Source organism: Hyperoodon ampullatus (genome assembly GCF_949752795.1).
Source record: "Hyperoodon ampullatus genome assembly, chromosome: 7".
NCBI lineage: Eukaryota > Metazoa > Chordata > Mammalia > Artiodactyla > Ziphiidae > Hyperoodon > Hyperoodon ampullatus.
The window spans coordinates 4,661,720-4,677,657 of NC_136920.1; the positions used below are offsets into that span (position 1 = coordinate 4,661,720).

General features: G+C 62.8%; 1 protein-coding gene across 3 annotated transcripts in view; it reads left to right on the forward strand.

Annotated features, from left to right (window-relative positions):
- KCNQ1 (potassium voltage-gated channel subfamily Q member 1) overlaps positions 1–15,938 on the forward strand; it is a gene marked incomplete at both ends in the record, with an annotated part of 349,658 nt that overhangs the window by 90,954 nt on the left and 242,766 nt on the right. Inside the window, 6 exons of one of the 3 annotated variants that reach the window (XM_079709065.1) lie at positions 2,194–2,320; positions 2,789–2,867; positions 3,208–3,304; positions 3,880–4,020; positions 12,799–12,909; positions 13,936–14,031. In XM_079709065.1, coding sequence (XP_079565191.1) covers positions 2,194–2,320; positions 2,789–2,867; positions 3,208–3,304; positions 3,880–4,020; positions 12,799–12,909; positions 13,936–14,031 — 651 coding nt within the window. The remainder of the gene's footprint in view (positions 1–2,193; positions 2,321–2,788; positions 2,868–3,207; positions 3,305–3,879; positions 4,021–12,798; positions 12,910–13,935; positions 14,032–15,938) is intronic. The other 2 variants (XM_079709066.1, XM_079709067.1) reach the window with 2 other exon arrangements.

The following is a 15,938-nucleotide window of genomic DNA, read 5'->3' on the forward strand; positions in this document are numbered from 1 at the left end:
CAGCCGCTACACCCCTACGCCGGCGTTCATTGCTAGGGCCTCCTGTCTGTCATCTCCTCCTCACACCCACTTAGGACTAGCCGGGCCAGAATCTCGGGAAACACACGCCCGAGACGAAGCCCTGGTACCAGGGAGCCCTCGGTCGTTCGTTGGTCTGATCGGTCGTTCGTTCGTTCGTTCATTCATTCATTCACTCACTCAGCAGATCCATGTCCAGGGCCAACCAAGGCAGGCATGCTCCGGGGCCGGGGAGAGGGCGGCGGGCAGGTAAACATGGCCCCTTCCCTCAGCCACCCTCCAGCTGAGGACAGAGGTGGCACCAGCATGACCCTCTGAGGCCACAGAGCCTGCGAGCGTCCACCCTCCCTCACTCTCCACCATCCCCCACGTGACCCCAACCATACATACCCCCACCCTGAAGAACTTGACGTTGCAAACCAAGAACTTTCTTGCAAAAGGAAAGCGGTAAATTTCCCACATTTTCTCCCATTATCCCCTGAGCTTGCCCCAAACACAAGCTGGATGGTATAAGTATTCCTTCCTAATTATGGATATTTGGGAACAAGTGTCCGGTTACCCCCTCCTGGTGGGCTCCCTGGTGGGGGAAGGCAAGGCCGGGCATGGGAGCAGGCCTGGCCACCTGTCACCCAGTGGGAGCAGAAGTCCCCAGACAGGGCTGTGTTCCCTGGGTTGGGGCAGGGTGGGGACAGGGCAGGGAACCAGCTGGAAGTGAGCTGACAACGTCCTCAGGTCCATCCACGCTGTAGCCTGTGCCAGAACTTCCTTCCTTTATAAGGCTGAGGAATATTCCGTTGTGTGGATGGACCACATCTTGTTTTGGCTATTCAGGGGCCCTTGAGATTTCGTGTGAATTTGAGGGCTTTTTCTATTTCTGCAAAGATTGTCATCAGGGTTTTGAGAGGGATTGCATTGAGTCTACAGGTCACTTTGAGTGGCACTGACATCTTGACAGTATTAAGTCTTCCAATCCATGAACATGGGATGTGTTTCCATCTATTTGTTGTCTTTCATTTCTTTAAACAATATTGTTTAGTTTTCATTGTACAAGTGTCCCACCTCCTTAGTTAATTCATAAGTACTTTATTCTTTTTGGTGCTAGTGTAAATGGAATTATTTTATAATTTCTCTTCCAGATTGTTCATGGTTTGTGTATAGAAATGCAACTGATTTTTTTTTAATTTTTTAACTATTTATTTATTTATTTTTTTATTTATGGCTTTGTTGGGTCTTCGTTTCTGTGCGAGGGCTTTCTCTAGTTGTGGCGAGCGGGGGCCACTCCTCATCGCGGTGCGCGGGCCTCTCACTATCACGGCCTCTCTTGTTGCAGAGCACAGGCTCCAGACGCGCAGGCTCAGTAATTGTGGCTCACAGACCCAGTTGCTCTGCGGCATGTGGGATCTTCCCAGACCAGGGCTCGAACCCGTGTCCCCTGCATTGGCAGGCAGATTCTCAACCACTGAGCCACCAGGGAAGCCCAATGCAACCGATTTTTGTGATCAACTTTGTATCCTACTTTGTTGAACTCATTTATTAGATCTAACAGGTTTTTTGCGTGGAATCTTTAGGGCTTTCTACACATAAGATCATATCGTCTGTGAACAGAGATAATTTTACTTCTTCCTTTCCAATTTGGAAGCCTTTTATTTCTCTTTCTTGCCTAATTGCTCTGGCTGGGGCTTCAGTACTCTGTTGAATAGAAGTGGCGAGAGTGGGCATCCTTGTCTTGGTCCTGATCCTGGAGGAAAAGCTTCCAGCCTTTCTCCATTGATATGATGTTCACTGTGGGGTTTTCATATATGGCTTTTATTACACGGAGATAGTTTCCCTCTATTCCTAGTTTGTTTACTGCTTTTATCATGAAAGGGTGCTGAATCTTGTCAAATGCTCTTTCTGCATCCGTTGTGATCAGGAGACCATGTGATTTTTTTCCCTCCGTTCTGTTAATGTCATGTATTACATTGGTTGATTTTCATGTGCTGAACTGTCCTTGCATTCCAGGTATAAATCCCACTTGGTCATAGTGTCTAAGCTTTTTTCTATGGTACTGAATGTGGTGGTGGACCTGGGCCTGTCCAGGTGGGCGATGCAGCAGACCGGGGCCCAGGCCGCCTGCTCGCAGTGGGCGCACGGGGGAGGGGCGCGAGGTGAGCTCACGCCCCTCCGTCCCCGCAGGAGATCGTCCTGGTCGTGTTCTTTGGGACGGAGTACGTGGTCCGCCTCTGGTCAGCCGGCTGCCGCAGCAAGTACGTGGGCATCTGGGGCCGGCTGCGCTTTGCCCGGAAGCCCATTTCCATCATCGGTGAGTCACGCCCGCCCCCCCTGAAAGCTTCACCCCGAGGTTTCCTGACAAGGGCTGAGCCCCCTCCCCCAGAATCTGGCAGGCGGACCCCCATCACGAGCACCACCAGGCGGAGTCCCTCCTCCGCCTGTGACAGGGCAGGATCCCAAGGCCAGTGGGGTGACCTCCCAGGTCCCCCACACAGGAGCCAGCCTCAGCGCCCAGGTCCTCTGTCCCAAGAGGCTGCTCACAGGGCAGGGGGTCTGGTCAAGCTCAACACAACCTGGGCGTCCGCTGCCCTCAGCGGCCTGCAAGACAGGGCTAGGGAGGTAGGCTCGGGTGGCCTCTGCACGTGCCTGGGGCGGAGGGCCTGGTTTCCCCATTGAGGTATCTCCGTGTCCCCGCTGTTGGGCCCTGTCCCGCCTGACCGCCAGGCTCCTTGCTGGTGTCCAGCTGCCAGGCTGGTGACGGTGGCACTGTCCCCTCCAGACCTCATCGTGGTCGTGGCCTCCATGGTCGTCCTCTGCGTGGGCTCCAAAGGGCAGGTGTTTGCCACCTCGGCCATCAGGTAGGCAGGGCTGTGGGCTCCCCGGTGCGGGGGGTGAGAGCAGCAGGGCCGTGTGCTGGGCAGGGGGCAGGCTCAGGGCCGGTGCTGAGTTGGGTGGGCAGGAGCGCTTACTCACTTCTGGGACTCAGGCTGGGACCTAACAGTCTGGGGCCGTCAGTCTGCTCGTCTGTAAACTGGGGTGATCCTGGGGCCGCCCCCAGAAGACGGTCTGGGGGCCAAAGAAATTGAGAAATGTACAGGTTTAGCTCCGGGCGTGGCGTGCTGCCCCAACCTTGACCCTGGGCTTCGGGAGGGGGAGGGGCGCATGGGGGAGGGGCGCACAGCGACCTGTCCTCCGCAGGGGCATCCGCTTCCTCCAGATCCTGAGGATGCTGCACGTTGACCGCCAGGGGGGCACGTGGAGGCTGCTGGGCTCGGTGGTCTTCATCCACCGCCAGGTGGGTGGTCCGGTGGGGGGAGGACAGGGTCTCAGCCCCGCCTCGGCCTGAGCCAGCTGGGCCATCCTGCCCCCAACCTGAGGGGCCAATGTCCCCAGCCTGCCAGGCAGATGGTGCTCACGTTCCTCACGCTGGGACAAGAGACTGTCGGGCAGACGGAAAGACAGAAATGCCACATGGAAAAGGGTCCGAGAGCCCCCGAAATCTAAAACGGGGGCAGATCATGATCAGCCCCGTGAAGGTGGAGGCGGCTGACCCGCACCCCTTCGTGAGGCCCAGCCCTGCATCTCACCGGGGTTCTGCGGGAACCAGAGCCGGGCCGGTGGTCCAGGGCACTGGCCTCGTCCCTGGAGGCTGAGACCCAACACTGCCACTGACGAGTTGGGAAAAATAAGTTAGTGCTGAAGTCCGATGTCTGCATGTGAGACCTGCTGGCATTTATGTCAACTTGGTGGGAAATGTTGGGGCTTGCTGCCGGCAGGCCCTGCTGCCTGTGATGTCTGCCCGGCGCGGGTGCGCAGGGCCCCAGGTGCCTGTGGGCGCCGGCTGGTCACACCTCCTTTGCCGTCTCCCAGGAGCTGATCACCACCCTGTACATCGGCTTCCTGGGCCTCATCTTCTCCTCCTACTTCGTGTACCTGGCCGAGAAGGACGCCGTGAATGAGTCGGGCCAGGTCGAGTTCGGCAGCTACGCAGACGCCCTCTGGTGGGGGGTGGTAAGTCGGGACCTTCGGGCCACGTGGCCACTGCCCACCCTGGGCCTGGGCGGGGCGGGGCCAGGATGTCGCCCTGGGGCTCTGGTTTCTCAAGATCTTACGCCTTGAGACCACCCCTCCAAACGCTTGAAGCCCCGCCTGGGCACAGGTTTGTAGTTGGATGGGCGGGTGGCACAGGGCTCCGCGCACAGAAGGGCCCCGCGCTGGACGCCTAAAGCCCGACAGTCACCATTGTGGGGTCCTTAAGGTTTTTAGCTTTGAACTTGCCGTTTGGGAGGCAAGTCTGGCAGGACGGAGAGCGACTGTGCAGGGGGCACGACGGCCGCACGCGGTCCCAGCTCCCACCTTCCCCAGGGCCGGCTTTTCCGCCACCCTGTGCCCCGCGTCTGTGAGGTTCTGTGCTGGCCCCTCAAGTATCCCTGCACCAAGGAGCGTGACTTTGTAGAGCAAACAGAAGCCACCATGACAGGTCAGGGGATGCTGGGAAAAAGGAAAGTGCTCCCACGTTTTGACTGCGCATCCGGCCCGCAAATTCTGTAGCCGGCCCCGGGCAGCGGTGACACAGAGGTGCCCTGGCTTCTGTCCTGGGGGCCTAGAGGCTCCCCCGCCTATGAAGTTGGGCTCCTTGGGTGTGCTGTGTCCCCCTCCTGCAAGCAGCCAGCACCCTGGCCTCGGCCTGGAAGTGGCCAGGAGTGTGGGCTGGCTCCTTCCAGGGATCAGGCTTGTGGTGGGGAAGGGAGACGTGTGGCGCGGGGGGCAGTACATGGACATGCTGTGGGTGGTTGCAGGGGTCTCCACCAGCTGTAGGACGCGGACGTCTGAGCTGCGTGGGCCCCGGGGACCTGCTCACCACGGAAGCCCAGCATCACTGGTGTGTGGGCCTCAGGGCACAGAGGACACCCCTCAACAAACCCTCCGCTCGGGCCTTGTGGGGAGACAGGTCCTGGGCTCTCAGTTGCAGGGTGGCCAGCAGCTTACCGGCCTGGGAACAGCACATGCGGGGGGCCAAGGTGGCCCCGACAGACCCTGGCCGTGGGGGAAGGCGGGGGCAGCCCGAATGCCCGCTCCGTGGGCCACCTCTGGGCCGTGGGCCGGCCTCTGCTCTCCCCCTTCCCTGTGGGGTGCGCTTGGGTGCCAGGGGCCATGGGGTCCAGAACAGCCTGAGCAGCAGAGTGGGTGACACCGGCCTGGCTACGAGCTGCCCGAAGCTGATGGTGGCCGGTGGGAGCCCTTTGGAGCTGGGGGCTAGGTGGCTGACATCCAGGCTCGCTCAGCCAGGGAGAGGAGAGGGTCGCAGGCTGCACGAGGTTGGGCTGAGGCCTCGGGGCAGCACCAGGTCCAAGGGGTCCCGGGTCCGGGCAGTGGCTGTGCCGGGCCCTGGCCGTGTCTGTCCCTGACCTGCTTCCTTCCGGAAGCGGGGTAGGGGTTCACTCTCTCCCCAGGTTCCCCACCAGCCTCCACAGGGAGGCCCATCCCAGATGGTCCGGGTGGAGCGGGAAGCTGCTCCGTGCGCCTCCACCCACACCCCCATGAGGTCCACACGTGTTGGGGGAGGGGCTCCTGATATTGGCCGAGTCAGCGTTTTTTTCTGGAAGCTTCCAGTGTACCAGGCCGCCCAGGGAAGGCAAGCTCTGCTGGCCCCCCTGCAGGCCCGTGCCTCCGCGGGCCCGGGCATGGCAGACCCCGGCTCATCCCCCCGGCAGGTTCGGTGGGACAGTCCAGTGCAGGGCAGGGGAGGGGACGCATCCTGGTGACAGGCAGGTCCTGTGGAGGGACAGGATGCCCAGAGCCGGGAGGATCCCTGGGGCCGGATGGCGCAGTGGGAAGCGCATGGGTGACGGCCCGCAGCTCGGCTGATAAGCGGTGCTCGGCCTTGGCACTGGCCCCCGCCTTCCCGGCCGCTCAGAGCTGCCCCCGGCACGGCCCCTGCGAACGCCGCTCCCGCTCGCACACCTGTGCAAACATCCGCCCGCCGGCCGGGAAAACGGCCCCTTTGTGCCCGGCTTGGCACCGGTGCCCCAGCCTCGCCATCAGCTGCGGCCCCGGCCTGGCCATTGTTCCCGCGGGCCCGGCACCCCCGCCACCCAGCTCCTGGGCAGACGACTCCCATTCACAGCGGTGGTGCCCCTGCAGCTGTCTAGGCGGGTGGAGCGGCCGTGGCTCGAGTTATGGGCTGTGCTTCTGGCACGTCCTGGACAAACAGCTCAGGAAGCGCAAGCCAGAGCAGCCTGGCTGGGGGCTTCGGAGCCAGCTGGCCGCTGAGCCCGATGGTGGCTCTCCCTCGCTGTCCTCTGCGTGGCTCCGTGGGCCACAAGGGGAGCGAGCCCAGCCCTGCCGTGCCCCGTGGCTCCCCGTCCAGGGCGGACAGACCTGCCTACCAGGTGGTACAGCCACCAGGCACCTGACAGGGAGAGGCCTGCTGGCTGGGCCACTGCCCATCACCACGCTGCGTCCACGCCAGACCGGCACCTCTGGCTGGATGTGTGAGACAGACCCGAAAATGGGGCATCTGGGCCGCTGGGATGGGCCATCTGCTGTGTTTCCTCTGTGGAGCCAGGGCAGGAGGGCGGGTTCCTGGGGGGAGTGGCCACTGCTGCGTGTGGAGCCGCCGGGAGGGCTGTAGGTGCCACAGGGGTGGCCCCAGCATCCTCAGCATCCAGGCTTGGCCGGTGTTTGCTGGGTGAGGGAATGAATCAGTTGACATGCCCGTAAAGCGGTTCTGTCCGCGGCCACCAGGACAGAGGGTGCATCAGTGTCCTGGGGCGGCCACAGCAAAGTCCCACAGACTGAGTGCCTTAAAATAACAGAACTGCGTTCTCTCATGGATCTGGAGACCAGAAGTCCGAGATCACGGTGTTGCAGGGCCGGCTCCCTCCAAAAGCTCCGGGGGAGTGTCCTTCCCGCCTCTTCCAGCTTCTGGGGCCCCAAGTGCTCCTGGGTGGTTTGTGGCTGCACCTTCTGTCTCTTATCAGGACACTGGTCAGTGGGTGCCAGGCCCACCCAGGGAGCCCAGGACCATCTCCTCTCCAGATCGTGAACGCAGTTGCATCAACAAAGACCCTTTTTTCAAATAGGCTTGTGTTCTGAGGGCCTGGGTGGACATGGATATGGGTGGACACCCTTCAGCCCAGGACAGCGCCGTCCCAGGTGGACATCACGAGACTGTCTCTCCCCTCACCGAGCCTCAGTTTCCAGGCTGAGGGTCCCCTCCGCTCCCGCTACCCCAGGTGGGGACGCCTGACTGGGTGTGAGAGCTCCCCCTCACCCCGGGTGTGGCACCCCACGCCTGGCTGCCGAGGTGCTGGGGAGGATTTAAGACTTTTTTCTTTGCCCTTGGAACAAAATGCGCTTGTTTGTGTTAAAGTTTGAGTGGAGGGGAAGCAGTTTTTGCAAACACGGGCTCCTCTGTTCAGTGCCCGGGGGTCCCTCAAGTCAGGAGGCTGCCGGGCTCTGTTTACCCCCTGCATCTAAATTTAGAATTTAGAGTGGAAAGGCTATAGAAGCCGCCCCTGCGTTCAGCCACCATTTAAAACAAGAGTCTGGCTCCTTAGCTGTTGGCTCCAGAAGGTTCTGGCTCTCCAGGCTGGACTGCATCCTGGCAGAGTGCGGCCAAAAGGGTCTGGGGGCCGAGTGGGGGATCTGGGTGAGGACAGGGCCTCCCAGATATTCACATGCAAGGCCTGTCGGCACCGCTCAGTGGGTGGAACAAGGGTCAGGACCTCATCTGGAGCTAGGGAAACCGAGGCCCTGTGGGCCTGGGGTGGGGGGGGTGGGGTGGGCCAGGCCCCCGGCCCTTCAAGGCTCTTCCTCTGCTTGGACTCCATGCAAAGCCCAGGGGTGTTATGCAGCTAAGAACAGAGGGTCTCCAGGACCCCAGGCTGCCACCTGCCCCCATCCCATCCTGCACCTGTTGACAGTTGTGTATGGGGCTGAGACCGTGGGCTCTGGGAGCCCAGCCAGAGAAGGGCCTTTACGACTGGGTTTTGTGGGATGAGTAGGGGTCCACAGGGCAGGTCTGCCTCTCTGTACTTACTGCCCGCTGAGGGACCCCCTGGGATGATGTTCTTACATGGACTCAGCAGGCCCAGTGAGGGGGGTGTTCAGCTCTTGTCATCCGGGGTAAGAACTTTCCAGCTTCAGCTCGAGGGAGAGAAACATGGTCAGCATCAGGAACACAGTGAAACAGGAAGTAGTGGGGTAAAACGGGCGGGAGCGTGGTGTGAAGCCATCCTGTTCCACTGCTGACCTGCTCAGTGGCCCTGGGCAGGTTACCCAGCCTCCCTGGGTATAAGCTGGGTGCCTGTTTTCGTGAGCTGGGGAGGGTTGTCATTGAGGACCCAGAGAGCCCGGGGTATCTGGCGCCCAGCGAGGCTGCAGCAAAGGCTGGCTGTGAATTTTAGGGGCTGTTACTGGCCACGGTTCTCTTGGCAGCGCCCCCAGGCTGGCCGACAGGCAGTGACTCCCCAGCCACCTAATTCACACTCGAGTGTTCGTGGCTGCCACGGCCCAGTCACAGCCCTTAGCCCTGCTGGTGCCCAGGGTCCAGCTCTGCCCCGGCCGGCTCCCAGCCTCTAACACCTTAACTCACAGAGCGGCCCCTCTTCGCACGTGCATGTGCACGTGTGTGCGCCTATGTGTGTTGGCTCTTCCTGGACCCCAGGGACCTGTGTTTCCCGCCAGGCCGGCAGTGGGGCGCAGAGGGGTGGGTGCACCGTGCAGCCGCGCTGGGACCAGGGCAGGGCATGTGACCGCTCCGTGCCTTGGTTTCCCCATCTGTAAAATGGGAGGCGGCAGGTCTACCTCCGAGGGCCGACGTGGGGCTCCCTGAGGGGACCACGATCCCAGGAAGGTAGCGACTCTTTCTGTTGCTTCCAAGATATTCCTTGGAGGACTGGGGCCTCTTGGCCGGGCTGGTCCTGGGCACCAGGCACATCCTGGCAGTCCTGCTCTGCACTGGGCACTGGGGCCCAGCAGGGGGTCAGCCCCGCGGGGGTCTCGCTCTCGGAGGCTTGGTCGTGGTCGGTCGTGGTACACATGCCGTGATTTCCCTGGGAGTCAGCGAGGGCCCCCTGAGGAGGACACATCGGAGCTGAGCCCTCGAGGCAGAGTCTCCTGCGTGAGGGGCCACGAGCCCGGCCATGCTGTGGGGTGGGCGCGGCCTGGGCAGGGCCCGGGGTGTCCACAGCATCCCGCCGCCAGGCGCTGTGTGAAGCTCCTGAGGGCCCCTCCCGAGGAGGGAGAAAGGTCTTGACCCCGTCCCCACAGTCCGCACCCTTTCCCCTTGAGTACAGCGGCCGGGGCGCCGAGGTTTCCATAGGGAGAAAATGCACTCACGCGACGAGGATCCCTGGGCCTGCGTGGGTTTCTGTTCGTTTATTGACTTTTTCCTTTCTGAAAGGAAGCGGGCTTATTTGGGGGTATGTGTTTGCTTTTGTTTTTACCCAGAATTTGCAAGCCTGGCAGGGTTGTCCCCTCGGCCCTCACGTGCCGGCCTCTGTCCCCTTCACGGTGTCCCCTGCAAGCCTGGCCGAGGTCTCCTGGGGCAGCCCCGCGATGGCTGGAGCTGGGGCCCGGGACCGCTGCTCCCACCCTCTGCTGTCCTGAGGCAGTCCTGCCACCCGCCCAGCCTCCCCTCTGTCCACAGCTCTCCTCCCCCGAGGTGCTCTCTCCCTGGCTCCGTCCTTCCAGCCTCCTCTGGGCAGGTTGGTGGCCCGAGGCTGGGCAAGCCCCAGACCCCTCAGCGCGGCAGCCTCTGGCCCTGGGCTTGTTCTCCGGCTGTCCTGCCGAGGAGCCTGGGGATGAGCAGGCCTCGGTGTGGTGCCAGCTCCGTCACTTAGCAGTGGTGAGACCCCCCGGCCTCCGTTTCCCCCTCTGGCAGGTGGTCCCAAACTCACAGCATGGTCACGAGTTTGCCAGACGGAGGTGCCCTCCCCAGGTGCGAGCCCCTAGTGTCCACGTTGGCGCCGTCCTCACTCCCACTCCTGGCTGCCCATTCCCTCTGGACAGATGGCCACGGCCTGCAGGGTGGCTGCAGGCTGACCGTGTCCTCTGTGGAGCCGGGCTTCTGGGCTGGCCCTCCCACTTCCCCCGGAGGCCGGCGTCCAGGAGGAAATAAAATGACACCAGCGCCAGCTTCTTGTGACACAAAGTGTTGGGGGGACTGGCCTGTCCCTGGAGGGAGAGACACGGGGGAAGGGGGACGCACCCTGGGCTCAGCACCCTGGCTGAGTTGTCTCCCCGAGGCTGTGCCCAGGGGACGTGCAGCTCTGCATTCCAGATCGCCTGCCATGGGGGGCGAGTTCCGAGCACGCAGGCTATAAAACGGCCCATTCCTGAGCTGCTTGTGTCTGTGAATTCAGGAAAAACAAACAGCTCTGCGGGGATGGGCTGTTTCCTCAAAGAGCTGAAAGGATGTCGTTAACTTGACAAAGAAGGTCTGTGGCAGAGTCTGAGAAGCCAAGAGTGTGCCCCGCACCGCAGGGTGGGGGACACCTGGCCGGGGCTCCCCTGGCTTCTTCCTGCTGCCCCGCCGTTGGCGTCCCAGCACCCCCAACCAGGCGGGCGAGGACATGGGGTCCAGCCTCCAGTGCTCCTGTCCGAGAAGGGAGGTGGCCTCGGGTGTCCCCACCCGCTGGCCTGCCCGCACCGCTCGGCCCCCAGGGCCTTCGAGGCCAACCCCTTTCCTCATCCCACCTACGTCCGTTTCCCAGTTGTCTTGGACTTTTTTTTTTTTTGCCTTAATTTTGATAATTAGAAGGTTGTATTATGTGTTATTTGTCTTGAGGCCCGAGTTTTCTGGCACTGCTTAAAATTTGCCCCCTGGCGTGAGGGCCACACTCAGGTCCATCTCAGAGGTCACCCTGCCCCTGCCTCCCTGCATGGCTGCCGTTCTCGAACTTGGAGTCTCAGGACCCCTTGACGCCCTTATCGGTGACTGAAGACCCCAAAAAGCTTTTGTTTACGGGGCTCACGTCTGTCAATACCGCATTAGAAGATAAAAGTTAGAAATTTAAAAATAGACCCACTGTATGTTTACACATAAATAAATAATTCTATGAGAACCATTTTCCGGAAGACACTGGCTGCGGCGTCTCGGACGCCCCATCCCATCTGCAGCCCTGACGTGCCTTTGCTCCGTGCACCCAGGTGCTGAGAGGCAGCTGCCGCCCAGGCCTCACACGAGGGGCACAGACCCTCTGGGGGCTGCTGGCGAGGCGCTGCAGGTTCCCCTGGGCCCCTTATCTGCCTGCTGGCCTTCAGCCTTGCCCAAGGCCTCAGGCTGGCCTGCTCCACCCTGCAGGTACTGGGCCGTGCACCGGCCCCTCTTTATGTGGCCTTGTGCCACGTGTGGGACGTACACGTGCCTGTGCCTCGTCACTGCCTTAGCGTGTCTCGGCATGCATGTGCGGCTCCCTGTCTCCGTGGCAGGCCATCTGTGTGTGTGCACATGTGCACGGGCAGCACACTGGAAGCGGGTGTGGACCTGTGTCTGAGGGACGGTGACGTTGCCAGGAAATGCTCCGTGTGGCAGTCACAGGAGCCGGGACCACAAACAGTCGCGTGGTGGGTGTTGGCGGGCGGGAGCGTGCGCCCGCGCTGCCCCCAGGTTGTGCTCTGTGGTGTAACACGGGCTCCCGCACTGTGGTCCTTCCCGCTGCCCGGACCCTTGGTCACTCCTGCTTCCTGAGGGCCTCTCGCCTCTGCCCCGGGGCTTCCGAGCTGTCCTGTGTGCCTGTCCCTGTCTGCGTGGACACGTGTGTGGGCCCCAAGGACCCTGCTGCAGAAGCCGCCACCTCCCACCTGGGCCTTGTTCAGTGGAATCTGTGAAATGGGCCTCCCCAGGCCGTGCTCCCCGCCGGTCTCAGGGGGCAGGGGGGTCTTACAGAGGCCCCGTGCAGAACTTCCCGAGCTGCCGGGGGCCGTCCTCACTTGGCCTGGGCTGGGGGCCCTGGAAGGGGGAAGCCAGGCTGCCCAGCACAGGGCTGGTGAGACCACGGGTTGAGCGCGTGTGTTGACGGTCTGAGCAGGGACTCTGGGCGCCCTGGTCCCCCTGCCAGACGCAGAGCTGGCTCCTCAAGCACCCAGACTCTGGCGTGGACAGGTGTGGGCCGCGTGGCCGGCACAGCCAGGGTGGGCTCTGAGTCCTTGCAGGATGGCGTTGTCGGGCTCTCGCCAGACGCCCCGCCGGGGAGCAAGCCTCAGATGCCAGCAGAGGCAAGCCTAGGGTGCGGGTGGGGTGGAAGCAGCCCCTCAGCCCCACTGTCCCGGCACACGCCCTGGACGGACAGCTCCCCCGTGTAGAAGAAGGCTCAAGCTGCGTCTGATTCCCTCCGAGAAAAGGGCAAACGCAGCATCTGGTGCCTGGGGTGGCATCAGGAAGTGGCGTGTCATCGTGGCCGGGCTCTTTGGGGAGGGTGGGCCTCTGTGGGAGCTTCCGGCTTCCTGGGGGCTGGAGCACAGCGACATCGGTGGCCCGGTTGGCAGGCCTCCTGGGGACAGGGCAGGGAGTGGGGCAGGAAGGCTGTCCCCCGTCGGCGCTGAGCTCCCGTGTGTACGCTGGGGCTTGCTTCCTTTGCAGCGTTAGCCTGGGGGACCCAGACCCTGCGGGCTCGAGCACCGTGCTCTCAGCCGCCCGGCCTCTCGGTGCTGGGCTCTCTCGCCGGCCTCTGTTGCACGGCGGCAGGTCTCGGAGGGACCGCGGGGCTCAGGCTGGACGGACGGACGCCCGCCCTGAGGTTCTGGGGCTTGAGTGCCGACCGCTGTCCCTCGTCCTTGCAGGTGACTGTCACCACCATCGGCTACGGGGACAAGGTGCCCCAGACGTGGGTCGGGAAGACCATCGCCTCCTGCTTCTCCGTCTTCGCCATCTCCTTCTTTGCGCTTCCGGCGGTAGGTACTCCGTGTTGGGGGGCCTTTCCACAGTTCCCCAGCCTCCTCCAGGCTCTGGGGCTGGCAGGGGGGCCCTGTGAGCAGACCACCCTCAGGGGGCGCATTCAGACCCCAGCTCGCCTGCCTCAGAGCCTCTGGAGGCCGCCGCCTTCCTGTTCCCAGCCCCCAGTGGGTCCTTTGGAGCAAGTGTGGGCGGCGGCGATCACCAGGCCTTTCATGGCAAATAGTGGGGTGCAGTCCGGCTCATTCGGCCGCTGAGGGTAGGGGTGAGGCGCCCATGGTGGCTGCCACAGAACCACAGAGGTGCAAGCCGTGAGGGAGGGAGCGGTCCTGCACTGTGGCCTGGAGCGGCTTTGACTCCTGTCCTTCCTGGAGACCGTAGACCATGGGCGTTAAAATCTTCTAGTTCACTCTGTGTGTATGTAGGTGCCTGGTAGGTATGTGACCATACCGTGTGTGTGTATGCACTGTATGTGCACGTGTTATACATCATGCAGTCTGTGTCTGTGTGTACGTACTGTGTGTATGCATCATGCACATGTGCTCCATGTGTGTTTGTGTGCGTATGTATTGTCTATGCACGTGTCACATAGGTATACGTACCGCATGCATTTGCATGTGCTCGTGCATGTGTGTCACATATGTGTGTTCTCTGTGTGTGGTAGTCCTCATGCACTGCATGTGTGTCCTGCGGGTACGTCTGTCCATGCACGTGTGTGTCACGCGGCTGTGGTGTAGTGTGTGTATGTATGCACACATAGAGCGTATGTATATGTGTATAACTTGATCCCCTCTGTGGACAGGGAGCTCCCGCAGGTGGGCCGGCCCTTTCCATCCTGTTAGCAATCCTGGGGGTGGGGCGGCAGTGTGTCCTGCTTGGGTGGAGCTGCCTCCTGCCCCACGGGCTGGGCCGGAGGCACTGACCTCCTCTGTGGGGCCTGCAGTGCCAAGCAGGCCACCGGTGCCCAGCCTGTCTCTCCACTCCCCCGTCTGCAGGATGTGAGCCCTGGTTTCTGTTCCTTGCAGGGGATTCTCGGCTCCGGTTTTGCCCTGAAGGTCCAGCAGAAGCAGAGGCAGAAGCACTTCAATCGGCAGATCCCGGCGGCAGCCTCGCTCATCCAGGTGATGGCAGCCGCCGCCGCGGCCTTGTCACCGTCGTGTGGTGGTCCGTGTGCCCGGCTCTGTGTTGCCCGGGCAAGTACGAGCCGTGTCTGGTCTGGGAACGGCTCTCAGCCCTGAGCTGACCCGGCCCCTGGGGCCGCCGAGACCCTCTCCTGTGGACACTCCTGAATACGGAAGGGCCGCGATCCGTGCCACAGACGTGCCCACCTGTTGTAACTCCTGTCCTGGGAACCGTCGGGTGATGCTGATGGGGTTGGGGCACAAGAGCGTGGGAGCCCACCTTCCTCCATCCTGTGGGCCAGCCCGGGGGACGAGAAGGTGGCCTGGCCAGTCCCGGATTTGGTCAGTCCGGTGGGCCCTTGGTCTCCAGCTGCAGCGGCCGCCTTGGTGTCTGTCTTATCCCTCCTCTGTGGCCAGCCCCCGACTCTGCAAGGGAGCAGGACTGGGAGGGAAGAGTAAGGGGTCCTCAGGTGGCCGTTTTCCCCCCCAGGGTCAGGGGTCAGGGCTTGCTTGTGCAGTACTGATGCTTCTGGGCCACTCCCAGCACCAACGGGGCTCAGTCCTCCCGGCCGATAGGAGGTGAGGACTGGTGACCCAACGGCATGGGCTGCGCTCTGGACTGATGGGCCAGCTTCACTTTCTGAAGGCCCGGCAGCTGCCCCTGCAGGGCCCGGGGCTCACAGTGCTGGGCCATGGGGGTGGGGCAGGGGCTGCCCCTGCCCTGGGCCCCTCGCTCCCCGCACCCTCCTCCCCGCCAGGCTTCTGTGATGAGGCTGTCCCAGAGGCTCCCAGCCCGAGAGCAGTGGGAGAGGAAGGTTCCAGAGGCGGGCAAGCAGGCAGGCGGCTCTGAGCCCCTGGACACTGGGCTCCGGGACCCCAGACTCCTGGAACGTCCTGGAGGACTGGGCGGCCCTCTCAGTGCCAAGCAAGACTCGGGCACAGGGACCCCTGGAGGCTCGTGTTTCGAGGGTGTCGGGTGGCGGCCGCCCGGGGCTGAGGAGAAGGCGGAGTGGGCACGGGGCTACGGGAGGGGTGGCCAGGCAGGGGCCTGGGGCAGCGTTGTCACCACATGCCAGCGTGAGCATGCGGCCCTGCACCCGCCAGTGTGGCTGCAGTGCACAGCCTGGACCCCTCTGGGCTCCCAGAGCTGAACGGCCCCCGGAGACCGTCTGGGGTCACGCCGGTGACCGCAGCTCAGCCAGGGCCTCTATCCTGTTCCTCGTAAGCCTGTCCGGAACCTCCATCTGGGGCCGGACGCTAATCCTACACCGGAAGGAAGTGAAGGCAGCAGCCGTAAAGCTGGGGGCTCGGCCCCCTGTCAGGCCTGGCTTTATGGCGCCACAGCCTCCTCTCGGGGAGACCGTAAATCAGGCTGCAAATGGCCTGCCCGCGGAGGGGGCGCACTGACTTCCCGTGGGGCGTGTGTGCGGCCTCACACAAGCCTCCCAGGAGGCGGGAGAGGCCTGGAGCGGGGCCTGGAGGGCGGGGCTGGGATGAGGGACGGCGGGGCAGGGGGGTGGTTGGGGGGGGCATGTCCACTGGGTTCCCGTCGCAGAGGTGGCATCACTGTCCCGTGAGCCCTTCCCCGCCACCACCCCCGCCGCCGGCATCTCTCTCTCCAGCTCCCACGGCCGGCAGTGCTGAGGCCCTCAGGGTGCGTCCTCCTACGAGGCTCCTGGCGCCCCCTCCGGCCCCCCCACCAGACGTGGCCTCCCCTTGGGTCTCCTCCTCCAGGCCACATCCTGGTGGTAGTCGCCGTGGGCATCTCTAGAGTGAAGGCCTAAGACCTTTACCCCCAGGCCATCTGGAGGCCCCGGAAACTGTGGGTCCCTGGGGGCTCTGCCTCCTGGACACTCAGCCCTGCCTCCTGCTGGCCCTGGGGGCCCTGCCCCTCCACGCCCCCAGTG